This window comes from Rhineura floridana, chromosome 10 (genome assembly GCF_030035675.1).
Source record: "Rhineura floridana isolate rRhiFlo1 chromosome 10, rRhiFlo1.hap2, whole genome shotgun sequence".
Classification (NCBI taxonomy): Eukaryota; Metazoa; Chordata; class Lepidosauria; order Squamata; family Rhineuridae; genus Rhineura; species Rhineura floridana.
Window position 1 is genome coordinate 39,880,957 of NC_084489.1, and position 27,614 is coordinate 39,908,570.

General features: G+C 41.5%; 1 protein-coding gene and 1 long non-coding RNA gene across 11 annotated transcripts in view; one reads left to right on the forward strand and one right to left on the reverse strand.

The window, feature by feature from the left end:
* Positions 1-27,614, forward strand: part of OSBPL3 (oxysterol binding protein like 3) — a 141,737-nt gene that overhangs the window by 40,893 nt on the left and 73,230 nt on the right. For 6 of the 10 annotated variants that reach the window (XM_061585754.1, XM_061585752.1, XM_061585750.1 and 3 more), the window contains exons 2-3: positions 18,786-18,819; positions 19,219-19,436. In XM_061585754.1, the coding sequence (XP_061441738.1) occupies positions 19,344-19,436 (93 nt within the window). In that variant the 5' untranslated portion in view covers positions 18,786-18,819; positions 19,219-19,343. Of the gene's footprint in view, positions 1-8,334; positions 8,353-18,785; positions 18,820-19,218; positions 19,437-27,614 lie in introns of those variants that run through there. The other 4 variants (XM_061585756.1, XM_061585755.1, XM_061585751.1 and 1 more) reach the window with 2 other exon arrangements.
* Positions 7,343-15,733, reverse strand: LOC133364861 (uncharacterized). The gene is made up of 4 exons (XR_009758037.1): positions 15,643-15,733; positions 14,432-14,558; positions 8,136-8,465; positions 7,343-7,412 (listed from the first exon to the last, which is right to left on the reverse strand). It is a non-coding gene; the product is annotated as an uncharacterized LOC133364861 (long non-coding RNA).

Sequence of the window (27,614 nt, forward strand, 5' to 3'; positions counted from 1 at the left end):
TTCTTCCTACTTTCCTCTGGATTGATGTTGTTCATTTGTATTTGTGCAGTTTTCTTGGTAGTAAATATTTAGCTAAGTAAATATGACACGTCACCTTGATCCATAATTAAATAAAAGAAATCCTTAAAGGAGTTTCTAGTGAAGCCAACAAAGACTTGCAATAGTGTCTTCACTGGAGGTAAAAACAGGTTTATAGATGTGAGAGATCATGTTACTTTTCTTTTGCTTTCTGGGCCACTATGTTGTAAGCCGCCCTGAGTACAGTAACATATGAGGCTGCTAAGCAAAAATTAAAATGAAAAAATACAGCTTATGTGACAATGAACACACACTAATTTATTACGGCTTGGATTCTGTGAACATCAATGCCTAGTCAATCTACTAGTTTCATTTAAATTTGAACCATATGTATGTATTTGTAGCACCCAAAAACTTCTTTCACTGCCGGAAATAGTGTCTAGAGATGAGATTATGGGCTCTTTTGACAGCATCTTGGATGCTGTCAAAATATAAATATAAAACAGTTTACTTTGACATCTTTCACTGATTTCCCAGGACAGATGTTTATCTTTCTGTGATATGGAGATGGACCAGTCCATATTGGACATGAAGAATTTTGATGTTCTGGCTTACATTTCTAAAAGACATAAACTCCACTTTGAGTCAACAAAGCTTATCTGTTTTTATGGGAATTCTGTGTCTGTTACACATGGAAGGAAGCCTGGCACCACCACCCCTTCCCTCTCCTTGGCTAGGCATTTCCACAATGTGTTCTTGTCTTATGTGCCTGCTTTCCCCATGTTTTCTTCCATTTTTAATGCTAAGAAGTCCTGTTACTAGGTAGAGATGGAGTTGTATAGTTCAACCTCTGTGATATCATTTATGCCTGTTGACCAGCTTATCACAGGCTCCTGCATACACAATAGTGTATGAAGCCCAACTATGGCTTTTGGCTCCTCCCCCCCCTTATGGACCAAATGGCTGCCTTTGCTATATATATGTGTGTCTGGGGTGAAAGGAGATCTTCCCCATTACCCCTCCCAAATAATAGCCCCAATTTTGTGTTGCTGGTACTGGACTGATCACAGCTGTGATGAAATTACTGGAAAATAAGACTGAGATGAGGTTAATTAAAAAAACCCATTATTTGCTCTGGGTGCTCCACAGATATTCAACAGTTTTTCTCAAGTTGCAAAAGTTGGAAGATAAGGAGCTGATTTTATGCCAAGGACCCATCTATTATCTATTGGGCAAGCTTATGTGATGCCTGTGCAGTGTGTGGGATCTGGCAAAGCCTTTTCTTTTTAACATTCTGTTCAGAATAAGCTATTGGTAGATTTGTACTAGGGTGGAAGGGTGGGAAAAAGCAAGCATTTCACATGCCTGTGGTTGGGTGTGCCAGTGCTTTTGCAGCATAGTTGGAAATCCCATTTCTATTAAGTGTTTGTTGCTTGCCATGTTTTAGTTTTATTGTTCCCAGAAGTTGGAAATGAAAGACTAAATAAAATTACCAAGCCAAACTTCCTGTTTGGAGCTATGCAAGGCAAATAGCTTAATAGACTTTTCTTATTTATTAAAAGTATTTCTAGACTGCTCTTCATTATGATTGCAAGTTATAGCAATAGCAATAAAAATAATACAATACAAATTAAAAAAAACCAAAATAACAAGCAGCAGCATAGTAAAACACAACAATATGCAACAGGACACAGCAGATATTTGTTTCCAAAGGCCAACTGAAACATTTCTCCCCATAATCCCCCTCCATACGCACATACACTGCTTGGAATAAATCCTTCACCTCTCCTTCCTTCCCTTGCTTGTTCATGCTAAAAACAACAACAGCACATTCGTTTCTCTCTTGTATATATTTTCTTTGTTTCTTTTATTCTGCCCTTCCTCCAAGGATTTCAGGCACAGTGAGCATGGGTATCTCCCCGCCCCCATTGTATCCTCATAACAACCTTGTCAAGTAAGTATGGGTGAGAGTGACTGGCCAAAAGTCACCCAGTGAACTTCATGGCCATGTTGGGATTTGAACCCAGTTCTCCCAGGTCCTAATTAAAAACACTCTGAATTCTGTATACTGCATTGGCTCTCTTTTCCTTGTAATATTGATTTTGTAAGCACTCTGGTAGAAGCCTTGTTGATTGAGCAGAGGGCCTAGCTCACTGTGTAAATGCTGAGCAATAATAATAATAATAACAATAATAAAATTTTATTTGTTAGTCGCCCATCTGTCCGACTTAACGGACACTCTGGGCAACTTACACAATATAAAATACATTATAAAACATATGCATACGACAATCACAATATTAACATCAGTTCATTTAAACCATCCTTCAATGATACAGCATAATAGCCTAACCCACCCTGGAAATCCCATAGGCCTGTCTGAATAGGCAGGTCTTTAAGGCTCAGCGAAAAACCATCAGGGAGGAGGCATGTCGAAGGTCAAAAGGAAGCAAGTTCCAGAGGGTGGGGGCCACGATCGAAAAAGCCCTCTCTCTGGTCCGCACCAGCCTAGCTGTTTTTACCGGTGGGACCGAGAGAAGGTCTTGTGAGGCTGATCTTGTTTGGCGGCATATTTGGTGATACTGGAGGCATTCCTTCAGATAAACATTAATTGCCGCTCTGACATCTTGTTGGTAGGCTGTGATGTTTTTACTTCTGTAGTACCTCTTGTGTGTGAAGCGTGTTTTGGCTCTTGTTTTCATTTCCACTTGGTATGGCATATGCAAAGATGCACACTGCTGTTCTTAGGACCACTGGCTATCAGTGAGGATGATAGTGGCCCTGGCCACTAGAGGCATGGCTTAAGCCCACTGCTATTTCTCTACCCCTATGCTGGCACTCTATGATGATGGATTGCTTAATGGGACTTCCCTCTCCTCAACATTATTCTAAAGAGGGGAGTTCCTCATTCTGCCTTATGTACACTTAGGCTTTAGGCAGGAGCCATGAAACCTCCAGCTGCCTGAAGATGATATTACCATTTTCCTTTATGGTTATGAATGGAAGGCAACGAAATAAGGGGTTTTTTAGGTCTATTATCTCTCAGCTACTCCTCACCCGAACGTCTCTATAAATCACTGTGACAGAACCTGTGTTGTCCTTCTCAGGTACAGATCCCCCTATTTGGACGAAGATCAAAATGCACTGTTAGTGAAATGGAATTGAACTCTGGCATATTACACTCACGAGTCTGGAAAGTTACCTATCAGATGCATAGGCTTCCTGTAAGAAGATCATTCCAAAGCTTTAAACGTGCATGGTGCCTTTTAATTTGTGGAGTTTTATATAAAAATAACCTGCTGGCCACCCTCCACTCCCTCCATCAAAGTGAAAACTGGGAGCAGCAGAATCCAGCACTATACATCCTTAAAATGATATCCTGTGAATGTTACAAGCAATAACTATTGTTGGAAGAGGATATAAAAATTCTCATAGGGTGTAATTACAGCCAACACAGATTTTATGAGAGGAGTTCTCTTTCTTAAATGGCGTTAATATTTTTTCTCACTACCCATGGATTCTTGCTTTGTGGCTCAGCCCTGTTTCTTGTACAGTGTTGCCTCTAAATTACATTTGTCTCTTCTCTCATCTGCCTGCTTCTGCTGCAAGATTAAAAAAGGAACTCTCACTTGTTTACTTGTTTATGAATGCTGGCAGCAGTACCATGAAAACTGTCAACTGGCTCAAAGAAAGCATTAAGCAGAGCTGGGCATGTTGCAAGGATTTGCAAAAAAACCCTCCAAAGTCCATAGTTATAGATAGAGATTTTCAATAATAAATCTGTGGTGTGTGCATGCCATATTTTAGGTGTGTGGAACCTCCAGATGTGGCTGAATTAAACTCCCATCAACCCCAGTGAGCATGGCGAATGGCCAAGGATGGGAGTTGTAGTTCAGCAACATCTGGAGGGCCCAAGGTTGCACACACCTGCCATATTGTATATCAGATTCTGGGACAAACCCTTGGGCTGTCTTGAACAACTTTGCTGCCTTGCAAAATAATAACTTTAATCCATTGTCCTCTTCCCATCTCTGCTCTGCTTCCTCCCAGCTGTCCTTTGGTAGGGTTAAATTGCCAATGATAGGTGAAGGGCCTGGACTAAAGAGAGCACCTTTGCATGCTTGTTACCAGCCTCTAGTATTTAAGGACAGGATGATCCAAGATCAGTAGCACATGGGAAGGGCACTTGCTTTGGGTCTGGTTGAGGAGATAATGGATTACTTGCCGCCTTTTATTAAGGTCCTATCACACAGGAATGTGGAGTTTAACTTATTTATTCATTAATTCATTCATATTTGTGACTTGTCCCAAAGGCTTGCAGTAGGTAGCAAAGCAAACAAAACATAGACATCCTATGATGGCAAATATGATTTTAAAATGTGAATGCTTTCAACAAGTCTTTTAAGTTGAGACCTTATCCCAGTCTGTGTCTGTGTTGGAATTGCTTTTTAATATGTTTTAAAGTATTAGTTCCCCTCTATTCAGCACTGGTTAGGTCTCATCTTGAGTACTGTGTCCAGTTCTGGACACCACACTTCAAGAAGGATGCAGACAAACTGGAACAGGTTCAGAGGAGGACAGCAAGGATGATCAGGGGACTGGAAACAAAGCCCTATGAGGAGAGACTGAAAGAACTGGGCATGTTTAGCTTGGAGAAGAGAAGACTGAGGGGAGATATGATAACACTCTTCACGTACATGAAAGGTTGTCACATAGAGGAGGGCCAGGATCTCTTCTCAATCGTCCCAGAGTACAGGAAACGGAATAATGGGCTCAAGTTGCAGGAAGCCAGATTTCGACTGGGCATCAGGAAAAACTTCCTAACTGTTAGAGCCGTACGACAGTGGAATCAATTACTTAGAGTGGTTGTGGGCTCTCTGGCACTGGAGGCATTCAAGAGGCAGCTGGACAGCCATCTGTTGGGAATGCTTTGATATGGATTCCTGCATTGAGCAGGGGGTTGGACATGTTTTAAAGTATTTTTAGTGCTTTTGTTTGCCGCCCTGGGCTCCTGCTGGGAGGAAGGGAGGGATATAAGTCAAATAATAAATAAATAAATAAATAAATAAATAGCCTTCTTATGAGGCACCAGCTTTAGTAATGAATGGAGGGCTGGTTTGCCCCAGGTTGTGAGGCTGTGAACCACACTCATGAGGGAGTAAATCTCATTGAACTTGGTGGTATTTTCTTCCAAGTAATCATGTATCAATGACCCAGGCTGTACAATCTGTGCTAAAGGGTTATCAGGTTTTCATAGCATTATAGAATAGTAGAATTGGAAGGGGTCTATAAGGCCATTGCGTCCAACCTCTTGCTCGATGCACTAACCCAACTTGCTGAGTTTAATGGCAGCACATTTTGATGTGCTTCCTATGAGCAGCTCAGTGGTGACGTTTGCATGTAACGGTAAGCCAGGTTTCTTGGCTTAATAAACCATATTGTGTACAAGCTGCTGGTGCATGCAGCCTGATCACTCACTGCTGATTCGTTACCCAGTCTCACCAGGAGGGAAAGCCAGATGTGGAGAACTTGTAGCTTTCCAGATGTTGAACTCCTACTCCTATCAACCCCAGCTGGCATGGCCATTGGTCAGGGATGAGGGTTGTAGCCCAGCTGCAGGAAGACCCCATGTTCCCTACCGCTGGGATAAACAAATCAGGAAGGGGATAGCCTAGCTAACCTGGGATCATGGTTCATATCGCCGTAGCAAACCACAGTCAATAAACCAGCAACTACTCATGATTTAAGGCTGGCTAGCCATTCTGGTTTGTTAGGACAAAACAAAGCATGATACCTAGTAAGCTGCCCTCTTTTTGGTTTGTTTATCTGTTATTGCCCGGGGAAAAGCAAACAAGGAATGATTGGGCTGTATGCACTAAGGCCAAAACCTTGGGTGACCATTACATGTGAGTGCAGCAGTCTCAACCAATTAAGGGTATGTGTGCACCAGTTGTTTCCCCATGGTATGCCCCAGTGCATGTTCAAAACATCGGTAAAGTCTGCACAAGGTCCTGGTTGTGTTTTATGGCTTTGTTGTGGAAATGTTGCCACTTCTTTCACTAAGTACTGACTTTACTGCAATGTTGCTCATTATTTCTAGCTGGACACTGCAAGGAACATGGTCCCCATTAGCTTGCTACTTGAACTAGCCTCCTTCTAAATAGATGTATTTGCGATTAAGGCTATTTAGGCTGCAATCCTATTCTGCTTATATGGGAGTAAGCCTCGTTGAACTCAGTGGGACTGACTTCTGAGTAGATATGTATAGAGCTGCAGCGTTAATGTGCCATGTCAAGAATTTGGCTAAAGCGTTTACCAATAAGTAAATATACTTGTTAGGAGGAAACCCTGGCAAGGTTGGCTGCATATTTTTGCCTTTTTAAAACAAGTTCACTTGCATTTACCTCTGTCTCTTCCTTTCTCTCCCTGTTGCCTGAAAAGAGATGAGCGTGAAAGGAAAGGAGACAGATAACCATCACTTCACAGTGAGCTCCTGCTGGGAAGAAGGGCAGGATATAAATAAATAAATAAATAAATAAATAAGGCATCATGCAAGATTTATCTTGCCTGTTTCCCCCATTCCAATAGGCAAGGTGGAAAAGAGATTCACACATGAGCAAAGAAGGGGAGACAAGCTTTGAATCCACCCCATACATTTAAAGCCCTCATATACCACTTTAGCAGGCATGGCTTCCCCCAAAGTATCCTGGGAACTGTCATTTAAGGATGCTGACCTCACAGAGCCGCAGTTCCCAGCACCATTAACAAACTACAGTTCCTAGGATTTCCTGTGACTATTAAAGTGGCATAAGTGTGATTTAAATGTATGGTATGGATGCAGCCCAGTGAGAAGGGACTTCCTCACTGTTTCTCTTCATTCCTTGCGAGGAGGTGGAGGTGAAATCACAGTATATGATATTATTGTGGATAAATGGCCTTATATGCCATCTTAGGCTGGAAGCCATATCTGAAATTTAATAGGCAAGTGTAATGGGGAAGTAGAGGCAATTCTTCCTCTTTGAGAAGGAAAAGTAGCAAAGGATGGCTTGTTAATAGGGACCATTTTACAAACTGTGTGAGAAGCCTCTTCCCCGCCCCTTTGTTCCTCAGAGTATACCACTGAGACAGCCAAATTGCTGATCTGTCTGTTATATCAATATTGAATCAATGATGTTTTAATAGAGGGTGTAGATTAGGAGCATCTTGTTGTAGACTTCCAGTCCTTAAATACACACAAACAAATAATAGGTATCAATGCTGATCTATTGAGACAAAATTCAAAAGTAATAGTAAGGTAATGCCTTTATTAGAACCAACTAAAATGTCCCAAAGTAGTGAACAAGCTATAGAGTTCTGGAGGACATGTCTTCAGGTTGGATAATCTAATCAGCAATCTGAAGAGGAAAAAAATGATGGAACAAGTCTGCAGTTTGTAACTTTGTTTTAAGATTGAAGGCAAGTTTAATTGGATTAGAACATGTGTGCCATTTTGGGTTGCTTAAAAAACCATAATAGGATGAAAATGTAAATATTGCAAATGCAATTAAAAACACTATCTACTTTTATTATGGAAATAATCTAAAACAGGAGGAGGAGGAGTTTGGATGTGAATGTAATAGTGTGACTGAACAACCATAAATATAAAACGGGGTGCATGACTTTTTAGATGGGGTGCGAGACCGGTGAGATGCTGCTCAGCTTTGCATGTCCTCATGTGACTTATTAATCGCATGAAGGAGAATGACAGTACAGGGCTTGATGTTTTCAATTCACAGAAGGAGTTGTGATGAAGGGCTTTGAGGCAAGCCGTTACAAATCTTTGTGCTAGGTCAGGGATATGGAACCTGTCACCTCCATTTATTATTACTCTATCTCCCTTCAGCCTCAGCCAATGTGGTCAATGGAGAGAGATGATGGGAGTTTTAGTCTAACCCTGTGAGAGGTTGATAGGAATTACCGTGCGGACTCATGGTTGAAACTAGAATGGCAGAACGGCTTCTGTCTTTTTTCTCATATATTATCAGTATGCAACAATTCTGACAAGCAATTAATGAGGAGGAGGAAGGGTAGCAAAAAGAGAATGAGAGAAGCAAGGTGGGGAAGGGGCTTTCTCTTACCTCTAGAAAAGTAATTGGAGATGTGTATTACTGCTACATTTTCAGCAGTAATGCTTTATGGCAGAGTCCTTTGTTCCAGCCCTATAGCGTTCAAGCTGTTTTTGTGGTACTTGGATTTAGTTTATATGCATGCTGCCTTCAGGCTGTAGTCAGTTGCTACATTATCCTCCCTAGGACACAGCGAGTGAGCTGTGCTGAAAGACAAGGTCATTGTTAGGTAACTGACTGCACTAGTCTTCTGTTTTTGTCTTGGATTTTCCTGATAGATTTTCGTTACAGATCAGTAGTTCGTAGCGGAGTACTCGAGTGCCTCAGATGGTTTCTGCATTCCTGCAATGCAAAAGGGGAAGTTCCATTTCTCCAGCCCATGGGCCACATTTGGCCACGAGGTGCCAATCATGCTTTCTTACACTTCAGTTGTTCAGAAGAGAATAAAAATTAAGACTTTGCAGCAGAACTATGAAAAAGCAATTATATCTGTTTCCATACCCATGCTTATGAGCTAATCAAATCTGAACAAAAATCCCTAAATAAGGCTTATCTGATGAATACTAAAGTTTTTTTTTCTTAGGCAGTGATCTCTGCAGTAATAAAATAAAATAAAAAATAGCTGAAGAAAATTGCCAATAGTGATCAACAAGTTTCCTTATTTATTGTATTACAAATCACTGTTTGCTGAATTCACTCTGCAGTGTTCCCCTTGAGGAGTCTTTCACCTTAATTCTGTGTTAGCATAGTTTTGTGTCAGTAAATTGCGCTATAATGAATACCTATTCCATATGCTATAGGGATGAGTAATGTTATGTCCTGTTATACAAGATAGATCACTGGAATTTGACCATGGAATCTCAGTACTACATTGCTGACAGTTGTCTTTTTCTTTATTAGGCCTTTTTTGTTAGTTTGCATGGTGCAGAGAACTAAAGCTGATCAAGAGATAATATAATTATAAAAGACAGATAAATGTATTAGCAAATTGATGCCAGAGTGTTCGGTACTTATGACTGCCAGAATTTATAGAATTAACCACATGCTGTTCCTTTTTCAAAAGGGACTGCATTACACATTGGATGTATTGGCATGCAGAAATATGAGATAATACAGCCTTGTAATCAGTTCTTCAGCTGAGGCCAGTAAAGCTCCTTTGCAGTGAATAGTTTGCCAGCTCTGTCATTTAGTGTACTATAGGGGGGAATTAGGCTTTGCGAGCTGGTAAAATGTTTTCCACTTACCTGTTGGCTGACATAATAAAAGAATGGCAACAGAAAAATTGAAAGAATGCAGTAGAACTAAGCATGTACTCAGTTATTGGTTTCAGTGGAATGGGACATGGACAATACATTTGGCTGGATCACTCATACTCCATGATTTATGCTGTACACCGCCCTGGGAGCTTATTTCTATAGGGCGGTCTAAAAATGTAATAAAATAAATAAAATAAAATAAATTTTGCCACTGATGAATATATCTCAAAACTCACCTTTTCTACAATGCCTTCAGGTAAAAAAAATTGACCTGGGGTGGCTAACCTGTGGCCCTCTTGATGTTATTGGGCTCCAACTCCCATCGGTCTAAGCCAGCATGGCCCATGGTCAGGGATGCTGAAAACTGGAGTCCAGCAACATCTGGTAGGTACAGGTTCCTCACCCCTTCTGTAGATCCAATACCCTACTAACTAGACACCAGCAGTATCTAAGTTTTTTGGCCCTGAGACCATAGTGACGGTCAGCCATCACTCCTACATCGCACACAGTGGTTGGCCAGTATATGCAAGCACATGCACACTAAGCACCTATGCAGTCACACAGTACTCTCTCTCACCCACCCCACACATACTCAGCTTTTCCAGCCCTCCCCACTCCAGTGTTGGCTGGGGGAGGGATAGAAATGCTGCCTTTTGCTCTGCACAGAAGGGTCTGTAAAAGTAAATGGCATTGTGTCCACCCACCCCCTTCCAGCATTGGCATGCTAACTTTTACTCTTGAAGAGCAGGCAGAAAGTTTTATCTCCAGCCTCAGCACTGTTGTGCTTAGCTGAGATTGAAGAGAAAATATCACTCTGTTCATAAGAACATAAGGAGAGCCTGCTGGATCAGGCCACTGGCCCATCTAGTCCAGCATCTTATTCTCACAGTGGCCAACCAGTTGCCCAGGGGAAACTTGCAAGCAGGACCTGAGTGCAAAGCACAGACAAAGTGATTTATCTCCCAACCTGATGGGAAAATAAAGCTGTGGGGGCCTGGGGTCCACTGTCTGTGGCTTGGTAGGCTAACCTGTGGGCTGTGGATTAACCACCCCTGTTCTATACACATTTGCTGATTCAGGTGTGGTAATGGGAAACTATGATTAACTGAAAACTTCAAGGCTTACCCAGGTCACTATGAAGGGATGGTTATGCTTGACCTCCACAGTCAGAGGCAGTATGCTTCTGAATACCAGTTGCTTGAAACTGCAGGAGAGGAGAGTGCTCTTGCACTCAAGTTCTGCTTGCGGGCTTCACACAGGCATCTGTTTGGCCACTGTCAGAACAGGATGCTGGATTAGATGGGCCATTGGCCTGATCCACCAGAGCTTTTCTTATGTTCTCATGAAGGTCTGACACAATGGTGGAGTGTGTGGGCACAAAGTCTTGTGCATGTATTGGCTTTTTAAGCTGAGATATGATTGGTTGGATGCAGCCTGTGGTAGAAGCAAGATCTGAAATAGGGACCACAGTTGCACTACTTTGGCTATACAAGCTATCTGTGGCTTTCCAGCTTCAAATGCAGTTGCAGGCTGCCCTGAGTACTATAGGGAATGTCTTTTTCTCTGTTAGTAGAAAAAATGTGTTTATTGCATACACCCAGAAAAATCTGAAGGTAGCCTCTTGCTATGAGAGGTAAATTATATGTATGCACAAATTCATGAAAGGAAGATGCGGTGGCAGTTCTTGTTTTGTTTTTAATGAAAAGCATTTTTTAATTGAGCCATTTTGAGCAGTGAATTCGCTAGGGGAGGCCTTTACCCTTTTGCCTGTCTGCTGTTTTCCTACTCCAGATCACTCCTCAGTTGTCCCCCATCCCACCCCACCCCGGTGATACAGATGCCTCTCCTCAGAATTGTCCCTCTCAAAGCTTGCTTTTCATTAAAACAAAAACAAAAAAGATGAATTTGAGTGTAAAGTGTTTGCCCCTAATTTACTTGTATGTCAGTCTGCCATACTGTCTCTGGATTCCAGAACCCAATTCATTTTGAAAAGTGATGGTACCTGAGCTTTTATGCCTTTCAGACTAACAAGGGAGGACAGCGAGGTATAAAATATTCAAAACGTCTAGCAAAAGGACTAACAGCTATGTACTAAATAAAAGAGAGGCTTGATTACTTTGTTCAAGAGTGGTAAAGGTTACAAACTGTTTTCGAATTGAAGATCTCTAAATTTGAAAACAGTATTTGTGTATTTTGAGGAAGCATGTTTGCTTAAAGAAGAATGATGTATGAGTGTTATTGTCAATACAATGGGGAAGCATCCTTTACTAGCAAAACAGCAGGTTTGAGCCCATAGCTCTGTGCATGAGATTCTCTGTACACAATTCTGGGCACAGTTTTGCCCTTGAATCAGAAGCTGGAAATTCAAAGCCACCAATTTTGCGTGTGTATCTTTTTAAAGAGATTAGAACTTCTAATTGCTTCTGGCTCATCAGTAAGTTGCATGTTTTATTTAGGGTATGAATCAGAAATGGATAGGCTATCTTTAGAAGAGCAAATCAAATGATTTTATGAATGCAGGTTTTATCAGAGGTTGATGGGGCTGATGCAATGTACAAGGGCTGCCTGCGCAAGTTGTTCTTCCTCCATGTGATCTGTATGAAAGACCTTTCTGACACATGCACTAATTTACACACAGTTGGCATTGTAAGGGTGAGTGAAATCTGAAACGCAGTACAGGATGCAAGTAGCATGGACTGCACACTTATAGCCTGTGAGTTACCTAAGGCATAGGAGGAACTGGTAGAGCAGGAGGAGTCCTAGTGGGCTAGCAGGGCTAAGGCATGAAACCAGATAGGTTAAGGCAGGCATGTGGAGCCTCTGGAACCTCTGGACAGCAACTCCCATAATCCCTGACTATTACCTATACCGGCTGGGGCTGACAGGAGTTGGTGTCCAACTGCATCTGGAAGGCCAGAGGTGCCCCACCCCTTGGTTAGAGCAAGAGGAAGGACTAACTTGGGGGTGGGCAGTCAGTAAATTGAGGTATTAAGAAGGGAGGACCTAGCCCAAGCAAGAGAGGACACGGTGGACCAGATGAATGAAAGGAGTGAGAAGGCCCACGAGGAGGGGACAGGTACCAATAAAAGAGGCATGCAGTGGGGGCAGAAGTAGCTAATGCCCTTGTTATTGGGGAAAGAGCCAAGGAGAACCTCATGGTTGGGAAAAGAAGGCAGCAAATAGCACAAAGAGTGTGTGGAGAGCTTTCAAGCCTTGAAGGCAAGCAAGGTACACCAGAGTTATCACTGTACCTACAGCTGTAACTATTGTACAGTAAAGCTGTCAGATTGTAGCCAAGAGTCGAGGGTGGATATCTGTGGTAGAAACATGGAATCCTACTTGGAAGGTTTCTGTTAATTTCTCTCTTATGTGGTTTCTCTTTGAAATGTTGCAAATTTAGGTACTGTAAACCTATTATATTTCTGGCCAGGCTTTCCCTAACCTATAAGATTGGACCCTGTTATTACTGAATTCTTGTTTTTATAATACTGTCCTAATATATTTATGTTGTATTTTATGTTCTGTTATATTATGTTGTATTTATGTTGAATAACTTTTAAATAAATGTTTGATATTTACATACAAGTAAAAACTAACCTAAATTAGACGATGATAGGTCTTCAGGGTTTTGTTCAGGTTTTCAAAATTAAAAACATCTAGCTATCCTGGTTCTCTCTCTTGAGTGGAATATACAGGATAAGAACAGATGCTAACAGAACACAAAAACTGCAGCCAAACTGTGCTGAATGTTTATTTTTCATTTCCTATCTGCTTATTTGGTTTAACTTGTGTGGTGCATTTTCTGTTCAGCTGGACTAAACAAATTTAGGGAATGCCGCTCAGTTTTTCATAATTGATGCCACGTGACTGGCAAAAGGTCAGTCAGCTGATGTTTGGGGGATGCTACAGTTATAGATTATAGATAAATACAAAAAAAGTAGTGTTGCTAACCATCCTGTTTAAGCTATTAATCCTAAACATAGCTGCTACATTTGCATGCATGGGTGTCATGTCTCTTGCATTTTCTAATATATAATGGAATCTAGTGGCACTTCCAGAGAGTTGCTATTTTGGGGTGGGATTCAATCGCATATTGGAAAATTAAGGTGGCACAATTGTAGTTGATTGGGAGGTTTTCTGCAACAAAACTGCTTCCTAAAAAGATCGGGCTTCTTACAAAAGGAAAGTGATGGGAAAATGCATTGGAAATTGTGGGCTAACATTTGCTTTGACACAATATCATCTAATCTCCCCACAAACAAATCTGAATGAATGCTCATTAAATAGCCAATGTTGTCTAAACTCTAATCTTCCTGCAAACAAATTATGATAAATGCTCAATAAACTTGTCATCTAGAAGCTCCATAGGCCTCTCTATAGGCGAGACGTTTTCTCTGACTTGAAAATTAGTCTATTGATCCCTTTTGTAAAGCTCTGCAGTTGCGTTCCTATACATATTTTCAATCTGTGGCATGGCTATGTTTATAGAACTTCATTAAGATGGAGGTCCTGTTGTGCTTGGCACTTTTTATATATGCAAATAGAAAATAAGTTCCTGTTCCATTAAACATTTTAAAGATTTGGAAATTTGGGAAAGAATCCATTTTGTATCTGTGCTGAATCTTTTTAACCATTTGGGGGGGGGAATGTAGACATTCCCAAAAACTAAGGGGATGGGAAAACTTCAGTGAATCCTTTTGGTGTGGTGTGTGTGTTTGTTTGTTTTTGCACTTGATGGTCCCTTACATTCCAGGAAATGGAGCCAGGGTGGAAAGCCATGGAGTCCCCTGCGCCACCACAAGGGGGAATATCATATCTTGTCGCATGGGTACTGTCCCGATAATGTATGTTTGTTATAACATACACAGATAAATACTTTAAAGCAAGAAAAAACCCTGGGCTGCCTTGTACATTTTAAGTGAGGAAAGCGTTAAGCACCAAGCTCCCAATCCCTGAAAATTTTACTGAAGTTCTCATTTTCCCTAAAGCACTTTTGAGGGAAACAAATGGACCTGTGAGCATTGTGGAGAGGGGAGGCAATTTTCAACTCACCTTTTAATCCTGTGTGCTTTGGCATGCAGCAAATTTTTTCCCCATTACAGAATACCAGGGCTATGGAGTTGGTATGTCAAACCTTCGACTCTGACTCCGACTCCTCTATTTTTCTACTCTCCGACTCCTTCATAAATGGCAAATGTATATTAATGTATTAATATTAATAAATTAATATTAATATTAAAATATTGATTTTATTTTGAAGTCGGAATCAGTATATTTCCACCAACTCCGACTCCACCCAAAATTGCTTCTGACTCCGACTCCACGACTCTGACTCCACAGCTTTGCAGAATACATATAGTAAATCTACACAATTTATTTGTTATGTGGGAATGTGGTGCTGTGTTATAGTCACTATTTCAGAGCTAGTTTAAAATCCTTACTCATTTTTATTAATTAAATCATCTGGAAAGTCCCTCATTTCCTGTATTTGCTTCAGGTTTATCACCTGTTTCTCTTGGATTTTTTTATTAAGAGAGAAATTCCTTCTTTCTTTGTCCTTGTCAGGTCTTGTGTCAAAATCTTCAAATGAACAACTTGATGGAATGTAAGCGAGTTGATTTTGTAGTTCTTGAGCAGATCACACTGGAAATGCATTACTGCCCATTTTGTTAAAAACCTTCTGCTATCAGCTTAAAATATTTATGCAGACAATGACTGAAAATGAGCTTGTTTTCTTTCCTTTTATGTTACTTAAGAGTCGCATGAATGATCAAGTAGGCATATTTATAGATACTGTTTTGTATATTCTAAAAATACAATGGATAACTACTAGGTTAGAGATGAGCCATAATTTCTAAAGAGCCATAGAAAGTGCTAAGCAACAAAAAAAAAATATAATTGCTCCATGGCAACTCCACTGCCAGCTTTTTTCCCCTAATGTTTCTTTCAGATGGGCTGGAGGGGAGGTGTAAGTGAAGCCACACATAGCTATGTAATAATAGTACAACAGAATGGTGTTGGTGAAATGTTGTTACAATGAATGCAAAGGCATTCTAAAATAGGTCGAGTATCTTGTTGAAATTTCTGAAATTTTTAGATAAAATTGGAACTTGAGTGTATTGGGGGGGTGTTCAGATTTGCTTGTTTTCTGTTCTTTCAATTGCATGAGGTTTCAATTACAGACATTTTTATTAAGGCCCTCTCTCCAAACAAAACACCAACACAGACACATAATAAACTGCAATATGAAGCAAGCCACCTACCACATTACATTAGCCACTTCTGCAAAGACCTTGTGTTCACATGCAGGTGAAAACTGAAAACATGTGGAGAACAAATCCTGCAAATATCTGAACCCTCCAGATCTGATTCTGTAGTCTTGCTGCTGCTTAGCTGTTGCATAATAATTCCCAGAACTGTCTAATGCACCTGTATGGGCATATGTTTGCCTTCTTTATGCTGGGAGATGTTTATGCTATAAAATTCCCTGTTTCTCCCATTTTACTGTCTCTAGAACAATTAGAAAGAGAGTTAAAAATGGAAAGGCAGAGGTACCTCATTAACCACTCTGAGACATGCATGCAGGTTATCATATGAAACACCTGAGTAATCAATAGTCAAAGTTCTGACAGCAGAAAGTGATTTTCAATCACTTCTAGACTAAACTATAACAGATTAAGGCTGCAATTCAATACACACTTAGGAGTAAATCCTGTTGAACTCAATGGAGCTTATTTCTGAGTAAATATGTATTGGATTTCAGCCTATGATACTGATGCATTTTGTTGATGCATGCCATATTCGTGTTTCATAGTAACAAAGTTAAATGTGTTTGATCAGGCCTTGCCAGTTGAAATAAGGAATTAGAGAATCAGTGATGCTGTTCTAAAAGAGCCCTTGGGAACAAATGACAGTTCCTTTTTAGGAGCATGGAAAAGAGAGAAACTGGTGCTTTAAAAATAAACCTTGAAGCAATGTGGAAGAAAAATCTATTAAGCAAGAAAAAGCTCATGATCTGCATCTAGGCCTATGCCCATACCTAGGATTCCTCTCTAGTTATTTTCCTAGCAGCGGTTAGCTAGTGTGGCATACAAGAGTCCTTTACACACTTGCACTTGTGATGCCAAGATCTTGGGTAAAAAATCATAAATACAAGAGATCTGTTGCTAGTCATGAGTAAAAGGTTTTGTGTATACATATGGATCAATATTTCTGGAGGCTTAACTTCAAATGCCTGTAGGTTTTGAGCTGTTCTAAATGGAGTACTGCAAGCACACCAGACAATATTATAGCAGCAGAGTTTTAAAATATCCCAGTGGTGCTTTTTAAATCAAAAGGCCATAATGTTGGTGTTTGTCATTTGTTGCCACCAAGTAATTGCTCCATACAGGCCATCTGCAGCCTCATGAAGTTACACTTTGTCTCTCTCTCTCTCTCTCCCTCCCTCCCTCTTTCACTCACTCACTCACACTCACACACACACACACACACACACATTAGTGTAATATGTAGTGTCTAGATCCCAACACTCATCATGGAATGCCCTTTCCCTTCTGCATCCCATTGAATATGAAGAAAAGTTTGGCCTTCAACAAAATCTTGTAGTGTATTCTTGCCCTCAACAGGAGAGTTCCTGACAGCCAGAATTCAAATGATGCTCAAGCTGGCCAATTCATTTCTCTCTCTTCCCCACCATTGGTTTTCTTTTCCAATTGCCAACTTTACATGGCTCCTGGAAGCCACTGAGCAAAAACACTGGACTGGTTTTGAAGGTGTTAAGATGTTTTGTTCTTCAAAAGTTGGGGTTCAATGGAGCATGCTAATATCTACTTTGTTTCTCAGTAACCCCATGTTGACACCAGAGAGGGTTGTCCCTCAACCATCTCAGTTCGCTATTGGAGGGAATGATGACAGATCTGGCTTCAGATTCACTCAACCAAACCTTTATCCTTCAGACAGCTTGTGTGAATAAATGTAGCAGCTGTTCTTATTCAGGGCAGATAACCAGGCAGTGGCTAAAATGCAACACTAGCTGCTACAGACAAAGAGCAACCACATGTAAAGTAAACTGGAGTTGTCTGGGGAACATGTTAGAACACAGAGCATGAGGCATAATACCATAAAACTGACTTTAGCAATAATAGTATCTCTGCCCATTGTGCAAACACAAAGACGATGAAAAATTCCAGTGGTGTTGTCCAAGTATTTTAAAAAAGCAAACCTTAATTTATGTACTAGACATGTCAATATGTGATATTAAAATAATACATTCATATCCCAGAAATGGCAATTGGCAAGACCAAAGAATTGCCTTGCTAGATTGTTTATATAGTATTGTTGTTGATATATTATTAGTGTACACTGCACTTTTAGAGTCCAGGAGGACAAGATCAAAGTTCATCTAGATCAGCATTCTGGATCCTCTCCCACATCTTACCACATCATATAACTTTGATCTCTGTTGGATAATGCAGTTGAACACCACATGTTATGGAATGGTACAATAAAAGGCTTTCTTATCCTTGAGATGTGAAAGGTGTTACCATTTAGTCTAGCTTTTGTGAAGTGGGAAGAATCTGTTGCCATGGTTACTGTAGCTCATATTATACATTGCCCCTGGGGGTTCCAGCAAGGTTTTTGATGCAGACTACAACCTTGGTGCTGCTATTAAATATTTTTCTGCCAGACTCAACAGCAGATGTCTACTTAAATGTCTGGCGTTATAATGCACCAGAGCTGCTATTGTGTGGCAGCTAAAGGGGTTGTATTTGTGGGGTGGGGGGGATTATTTCCATTAATGGGTTTTCCTCCATTCATGCTGGCATTTTTACTACCTTTACCTTCTTCTCTACATGGGTCAGCCGCTAATCTCTTATGGTTATTGTCTGTGCATATCTACGAACAGATTTAAACAAGGTGGCAGGTTTTATAATGGTCACAGCTTTCAGTACTGGTTCAAGAACTGGACAAAAGACATTTTAAAAAACAAAGTATTTGTGTTTAGAAGGTAGAAATCTCTCACCTGACCACCTGTAAAGATAAGGTGGTCCTAGATGTACTGTTTTCTGGTGGAGGTATGGGTAGGATGATCTGTGGGGTTGCTTCTCAGCTCTGTATCTGTATGGAAGACATTAGAAGCACAACATCTCTCACCTGAACCCCTCTCTAAATGGAATCTGTACAGATGGAGCTGGGAATCATCCCCACAGACCATCCTACCCATACCCCTATCCTATACCTAAAACATCATTGAGGGCAGATGCCATGCACTGGCTAAGCATGTGAGTGAGAAATCCCTGGTTCAAATCTAGCTTTCTTCATAAGCGCATTAGGTGGTCTTAAGCCTACCTTAAAGGTTAGGAAATACATCAAAGCACCATGTAAATTTTTCTTCTATGCCTTTCAGAACAAGCTCTCCCAAGGATGCTCTCAAATAAAAGGTAAAATGATGTCACGATAAAAATGTGCAATAATTAATATACAGCAGGGTAATAAACATTAGACCAAAATAAATCAGTTTTTGTTTTTGGACCATGTCTAAACACTAAGAGGGGGCTTGGCAGAGCTCACTGGGCAGGTTATGTCGTCGTCAATAATAATAATCTATTTATTTATTTAGACTTATCCTGCCCTTTTTCCTAGTAGGAGCCTAGGGAGGCACAATTGTGGAGCCAAGCCTGAGAAGGCCCTGTCCTTGTTATCTGGTTCTTATTCTTCTTGTTAATTGTATAGCAAAGTTTTCAGACTGCATTGTTGAATACATGGATTCTTGACTGTTGTTAGGATTACTATGAACTAAATGTGATGTGTTGTTGTTTTCCCTCCTCCCTGTCCCTTAGGTATTTCCTTTGAGCACCACGACCACAACTGCCATGCATTTGGGGAAGCGATGACTCTTGCCTCTCTGTTCCATGTCTTCCTGTTTTGTAATTGAATTGGTACAGAAGGAACTCTTTCCAAAATCATGACTGAAGAAAAAAGTCTTGGTGTGTCTCAGAAAGCCTTGTCACCTTCCAGAAGTACGAGTAGCTGCTCCTCCAAGCAGGGAAGTAGACAGGTAAATATATTATCTTTCCCTCTTGTTTAAAACCATACTGACTGAAGAATATGAGCCAAAGATATATTGTAGATCAGGGATGGGAACCTGCAGCCCTCCAGAAGTTGTTGGACTTCAGCTCCCATCAACCCCAGAATAGCCACTGTTCAGGGACAAGAGGAGTTGTAGTCCAAAAACCTCAGAAGGGCCACAATTTCCCCATCCCCATTACAGATATTTCACTTCCTGGTAGTTTGTCTTTTTCACTGTTTCTGATTCTTGGGATTAATTCACATGACCAAGGTGTGTTGAGTAGATCTGTGTCGAGTTGAATTTGCACTGGTTTCACATAGCATGCCAAGTTTGCAAGCTGTCTTTCAGTAACTTTGTAATTGGCACTACTAGTTCTCTCCCCTGTGAAATTTAATAATAGTATTTCATTTTTAACTGGGCTTATGCCAAAAAGTTCATTTGTCTAAAAGAGATCATGATACCATGTCCTCAGAGGGGGAAACAATGATTTAAAAATTGGCCATGTGTGCTTTAGATCATTCCATTCCAAGTGCTTGAACTTGGACAGACTAGGGTCATTACTGGGAAGAAGAATTATAATTGCAAGCTTTGAATCTGCAAGGAGGACATCTTCACATAGGCCATCCTTCCCCAGCCTGGTGCCCTCCAGATCCTTTGGACTACATCTCCCATAGCTATGCTGGCTGGGGTTGATTGATCAGAAATGTAGTCCAGCAACATCTGGAGGGTGCCAAGATGGGAAAGGTTGCTATAGACTGTAGTGTCCCACCTGACTGCCCTCAAACCTTTGCCATTATGATGGTTTCTATGATGCCAAAGAAAAGTCACCTGAACTAGTAGTCTTTACCAGTAGTACAGTGGCAAATTCAGAAGTGCATTTGATAGTCATGCCACATACACCCCACGGCCATGCCCCCTTTTCCACTTTCCCTTGTCTCCCTTGCTCTCCCTGTTGTCTCGTGAGTCCACACTCTGCTACAACAGATGTCCCTAGGAGCCAGTCAGCATGAAAGAAGCTGTGTGTTAGCTACTGAGAAGAATCTTCTGAGTGGCTGACTCACCTCCTTTCACTCTGAATGGTTCCAATCAGCATGAAAAGACATGGACTCTTCTCAGTGGCTAACATGCTCCCTTTTCATGCTGACTGGCTTTGGCTCATACATAGGGACCTGACTGGGACCCTGCTGCCAAAAAGGTTATGGGTCTATGACCCCTTTCGTCCGTGGATGACTTCATACCTGGTCTTTACTCTTTTCAGAACAGAGTCCAGCCTTTAGCTCATACATTCATTTTGGGACCCACTTCTTAATTTCCCCCCATATATTTGTATGGTGACTATGCTGTTCTTGTGGCCCTCCTTAGGTCAGACTGTGACCCAGTAGTGGGTCCTGGCCCTGCAGGTGAAGACCAGTAAACTAGATCAAAGGTTCTAAAGCATTTCTTATTAAAGTGTGGTGAATTTGGTCCCTACCCTGGAAATTATTTCCTGCTGGCAGTAGTTTGGTAATCCACCAGCAAGCCTCAACAGCTGATTTGTTGGGTCTTTTAAATTCACCATATGGCATACATTATTATTATTATTAGATTTATATCCCACCCTTCCTCCCAGCAGGAGCCCAGATATATGTTTACCTGCAAGCCCATTCCATTTCAACTTTGAAATGAAAACCACCATCCTCTCTTTAAGTGATTTTGAAGTACTTGTACATTTTGAAAAATGTGCATTTAACTGGGAAAAGCAGATTTCATGAGAAGCTTCCACAATAAGAGATGACATGATAAAAGTGTATAAAATTATGCATGGCATGGCGAAAGCAAATACAGAAAAGTTTTTCTCCAGCTCTCATCATGCTAGAATGAAGTTGAATGTTGGAGAATTCATGACAGACAAGAGAAAGTGCTTCTGCGCACAACACATAGTTAAACTATGGAACTCGCTCCCACAAGATGGCATCTGGTTGGCCACTGTGATAACAGGATGCTGGACAGATAGGCCATTGGCCTGACCCAGCAGATTATTCTTATGTTCCCATGTCCATCGTGATGTATGAAGTTTACTATTGTGATCTAATACAGATAGTGGTAATGGTGAGTCTACTTATAGCAGTTTCACTAGAGAATCTCTTGATGTGTGTTTTTTGTCTTCTCCTTAACATATCTTATTTAATGAGGATATCACAGGACATGTTTGTGCAAGAGAACAAAAATGTGACCAACTAAATTGCAATTTGTAGTGCCACTGATTTCTCGGAAAGTAGGTTCTCAAATTTACTACATTTTATAAGAAAGTTATACGATCTGGTCCATTGTGATAAGCACTTTTGCATGCCAAGAATGATCCCAGAAATGCCATAAACATGTATACCTTCAAATATCATCCTAGGTTAGCCGCTTCAAAATATAAATGATTGCTAGGTATTTTTGGTATCCGCATCTAAGTATTTCTGTCTCTACCTAATCCATCTTTTTGGTAAATGTACTAATACTGCTGCAGACCTGATGCTGTTGCAGGCCCTAGAGAGCACTGGATGCATGTAAGAGGTGAAGAGGTCTTCTTGCCAAGAGGTCTTCTGTCAAGAATTCAGTGAATCTCTGTCATGTAAATCAGATGTAAACACAGCAAGTTTTCTAGGTCCTTGCATGGCTGCCTTGCAATTCTACAATCTTCAGAATACTAATTCAAAATAGCTTCTGCCTGTATCCTCATAGCACAACTGCAAAATGGTTTTAACTTCATGAAATTGTTGACTTGTAACATTTGATTGTTGCCTTAATGCTCATACAAATTACTTTAATAATTTTAACCCCAAATACTTGGCTTTTCCTTGATATAAAGATCCACTAAAATCCATTGGACTTTCCACATATACACACTTCTGTGGAAGTTCAGAACTTGGTCACACACTTTCAAGCTCTCTGAAGTCTTTTCAGGAATATTTATTTATTTCATTTATATCCTAGCAATGACTGGCCCAAGGTTACCCAGTGAGCTTCATGGCTGAGTGAGGATTCAAACCCTGGTCTCCCCAGTCATAGTCCAACAGCCTAACTATTACACCAGACTGACTAGAAACTTTGTTTTAACACAAAGACATATGAAGAGGCCTGATGGATCAATATATCATAACATTTTGTTTCCAGTGGTAGCCAGCCAAATGCTTCTGGAAAGCTTACAAGTGAACACTTGTTTTGCCCCTGGCATGTGTTAGAGAGAGACTCTGGTCATACTAAAATGAAAGTTGAGATTCTCACAAATACATTTCCACATATTTTTTAAAATAGTGTATAATTTTGAATCAAAATTGGTGTAAGAACCGCCCCCCCAAACATGCAACTCCTCATTTAAGAATATTTAGAGATAAAGGTGGTGCCTTCCTTCTTCTACTCCACTTGTCGAGGGTGACTTCATACCCCCAGTTTCTTTTCAGTGCATACCAATGGTGGTTCTTCTAGCTAGACTTTCTGCTTTCCTGTTAACGGGCCGAGTTGCCTGGGACCATTTCCTGCTTTTTCACACTGTTTGTGCCGTTGATCAGATTAAGTAAATCAGGTTATGTGAAAGAAGAAGGTTTAAACAGCTCAGAGGGACCAGGAAGTAAGCAGATATTTTATGTTTGGAGGCATATCTGGAGGTTTCTAGCAGTTGGGCAAGCATGTCACTTTGCTTTCAGTGTTTCCATGGTAACCAGGATGTGGGCTATATCACTGGATGGAGCCAAATCTGTCTGTGGTTGGATTTATTCAGTTTACTATCCCCCTTTGTATGTTGTCTGCATGAAGTATGCATCACATGATTACCGGAGAGCCAGGCAGCATTCCCGGCCCTGACCTCAGCATTAAGCACGGTGCCTGGCTCTGCTCCAGACATACATTCAGATGGTTGTCTGTAATGAAAAAGCCCATACATAAGCAGCCAGGGGAGGCTGGTCAATTAAGGAGAATGGGGGACTGCCCCACCCCCTCAGCCAGCTCCCTCCCATCTGCCTGCCTTCTTCCTTGCAGGCAATCAGGAGGTGGCTCTGCCTGTCATGGACTCTGGTTCCACCTACCGTTGGTCTCCCTGCCTACTCCCTCACCATTCCCAATGGACATCAGCCACCAGGGCAAGCAGCTGCTTCTGTGTAGGCTTCATAATCAGGGCACATGCCGAGTGTGTATGCACCATACATTTAAAGCACATTACTTCCCTCAAAGAATCCTGGGAACTGTAGCTTAAGGGTGCTGGAAATTGTAGCTCTGTGAAGAAACCATCTGCTTTAAACGTAGTTTAAAAAATAAAAGACAAGAGGCATCACCGTTTAACAACAAGGTTGCTATATACATGCTATACTTCTAATATTTTTCCAAAAATTGTTTCCCAAAAGCTTAGTATTATGTGGACAAGTCCAATCACATGTAGCAAATTTGCAGCTGGCAGTTGACACCTCCAACAAGTCTGGGATGTTTATAAATTATGTTTCAAGCAACAGTGCAAAGATACCCTGTGGGGGTGGGTGGTAGTAGTGCTTTGAAGCAAAAATAAGTGAGATTACCAATTGCCACTTTACATTGGGCACAGCATTGTCTCTCAACATAACTTCAGTGCAGAACATTGTTCACACTCCATGGTAGTGAGTAAGCAGAACAAACGAGCCATGCCTGCTGTGTTTGAAAAGAGCACAGCCATTTATTTCTGGGAATAGGAAGGCTGTGCTTGGCACCATTGCCTCCATCTGTCCCATAACAAAGATCCTCTGAAATGTCCCCTGCACATTCCAATTAATGCTACAGTAGGATTGTCAGTTGCAGAACATGTTTGATCATGTTTCTTTCAGGTTCAGTCCTCAGTTCTTAGCAGTACTGAAAAACAGACCAAAATAAACCTCTTCCTTGGACTTAAAGGGGAAATAAGGTGTATGTATGTATACATGTATGCTGTCACAAACAACACAGGGGAAACTACAAACTCCTAATCGAATGAAGTTTGTGGGAATTTTAGGAGGCAGATACAGGATGCGCTCCCCTCATCGGCCATGGGAATAAAATGACCAACTATGATTTTATTAGGTGAAAACAGGCCACATCTTTATCAGATCACAGCAAGTAAGTGGGGTTGACATGGCAGTAGGGTGAGGATCCACTTTCATTCCAACAGCCCTTGTTTCGTGAATGTTTGTTCCCGTAACTAGCCAGTTTGGGGAACCACCCTTGGGTGTTGGTCAGCGTTAGAACCTGAGGTGGTGCAAGCCAATGCCCCTGGGCTCCCACTGGGCAACCTGTGTGTGTGTGTGTGTGTGCACACGCGTGCGCTGAATGAGGCCTGCCCCCTCCTGACCTATAGGCATGGCCCACACATACCCCACTAGACCCCTTACAGCAGGGTCCTACTTAAGTTTGATCCTGCCCAATGCCATTTCTACCTTAAGCTGAGACAGAAGCAATGTGCTTCTAAGAACTGAAAATGCAGTCACTGAGGGATAGGTGAAAAACTTTGATTGAAAGGAAAATTCCTATCTTGCCCTGTCAACCAGCATCCCTTTTGAGAAAAGCTCAGTGATGCACTACCGAGGGAGGACAGGTGGGGAAGTAGGAACACACCAAAAAGGCCCTTGGTCAGTAGCAGTGCTGAGGCCTTTAAAGGCCTCGGCCCTGCCCCTTTCCATGAGCTCTCGCAGGATTGCCCAGGACTGTGGGCAGGGCTAATATGTGGGTGGGAGGATAATCTCCCACACCACCCCAATAGCATTTTGCGCTTAAAATCTAGGATTTCTGTTGAGAGTTCAAAATAATAGGGAATTGGCAAGAAACAGATACGTGTTTGCCAAGTACTACAAAGAACTGGAGACTTTTTAGTTAACTCTTTTTAAAAAGTATTTGTTGCTTTTTCTTTTTCTTTTGTTTACTTTTAAGAACTACATTTACTTTTAAGTATTGCAATCCAGCAGCAGAGTGACTTTTTTTTTCATTTCCTCTTAACAAAGCAAACTTAAGCTTCTGATCATCCCATAAAGTTTTCATTTCATTATATTATTTGAACAAGGAAGGGATTACAGGTAGAGCTGAAGACTTCTTTAACGACCTGGGAGACCAGGATTTGAATCCCCACATAGCCATGAAGCTCACTGGGTGACCTTGGGACAGTCTCACTCTCAGCCTCATGAAAACCCTATTCATAGGGTCACCATAAGTCAGAATCGACTTGAAGGCAGTACATTTACATTTTAGGTTTTCTCCCCTTGCTTTAGCTCCCATTTTTAAAGAGGCAAGCCATTGTTTTCAGGTTTAAATGATGGTGCTATTCTTTTGCTTGTGCATAACTAATAACTTTGGATTGTGGCCACAATCATTTGAGCCACCTGAGGAATCTCTTCCTTTGTTTAGTCAAGATTAATAAAGAATACGTGTCTTGATGGTGATAATTTATGTTTTTTTTGGTGTTGCTATAGGTATAGGATAAGGTTTGTGCATAAGGGGGAAAAACACTAAAAATCATTTTGGAACCTGGATTGGCTAGGAGGCCACTTCATTTTGGTCCATATTTGCTTTGTACCAGAGGCAGAGCTTTGTTTTAGTTTTCCAAAGCTTTGGCTGTCTCCCATTACTATGACAACTGCCTCTGTCAGAATGGGGGTGTTTGTCAAAGGATGAAAAAAGGGCTCCATCCCTGTAAATTTATGTATTATTTGATTTATATCTCGCCCTTCTTCACAGCAGGAGCCCAGGGTGACAAACAAAAGCACTAAAAACACTTTAAAACATAAAAACAGACTTTAAAATACATTAAAATAAAACATCTTTAAAAACATTTTTTAAAAGTTTTCCAGACAACTGTAAAAAAAAGATTAAAAACATATTAAAAAGCAATTCCAACACAGACGCAGACTTGTTGAAAGAGGAAGATCTTCAATAGGCGCCGAAAAGATAACAGAGATGGCGCCTGTCTAATATTTAAGGGGAGGGAATTCCACAGGGTATGTGCCGCCACACTAAAGGTCCATTTCCTATGTTGTGTGGAATGGACCTCCTGATAAGATGGCATCTGCAGGAAGCCCTCACCTGCAGAGCACAGCGTTTGACTGGGTATATAGGGGATAAGACAGTCTTTCAGGTATCCTGGTCCCAAGCTGTATAGGGCTTTGTACACCAAGACTAGAATCTTGACCTTGGCCTGGTAGCAAATGGGCAGCCAGTACAATTCTTTCAGCAGTGGAATGACAATTTGGCGATACCCTGCCCCAGTGAGCAGTCTCGCCGCCGCATTTTGCACCAGCTGCAGCTTCCAGACCAACCTCAAGGGCAGCCCCACATAGAGCTCATAACAGTAACCTAACCTAGAGGTAACCAGTGCGTAGACAACAGTGGTCAGGCCATCCCAGGCAGAAACGACTGCAGCTGTCTTACCAGCCAAAGCTGGTAAAAGGCACTCCTAGCTACAGAGGTCACCTAGGCCTCTAGGGACAAAGACGGATCCAGGAGCACCCCCAGACTACTGCTCTTTCAGAGGGAGTGTAACCCCATCCAAAGCATGCAGCGGACCAGTTATATGAACTCGGAAACCAGCAACCCACAGCACCTCCGTCTTGCTTGGATTCTGACTCAGTTTATTGGCCCTCATCGAGCCCACCACCGAGCCCAGGAAGCGGTCCAGGGCTTGCACGGCCTCTCTCGATTCAGATGTTACGGAGAAATATACCCCAAATCTCCTGACTGTTCGCAAAGGCTTCATATAGTTGTTAAACAGAATTGGGGACAAGATGGTACCCTATGGCAGGCCACAGCGCAACTGCCAGGGGGCCGAAAGACAATCACCCAGTGCTGTTATCTGAAAATGAACTTGTCTCCAATACCCATCTGACCAAGTCGGCCCAGAAGGATACCATGGTCAATGGTATCAAAAGCCGCTGAGAGATCAAGTAAGAGTAACAAGATCACACTCCCCCTGTCCTTCTCCCAACAAAGGTCATCCATCAGGGCGACCAAAGCTGATTCAGTCCCATAACCAGGCCTGAACCGACTGGAATGGGTCAAGATAATCTGTTTCATCCAAGAGTACTTGCAATTGCTGCACCACAACACTCTCGATCACCTTCCCTAAGAAGGGGGTATTTGCAACCAGTCAGTAATTATCACAGACCAATGAGTCCAGGGTGGGCTTTTTCAGTCCGACTTCAGTACAGTAGGGCCCCA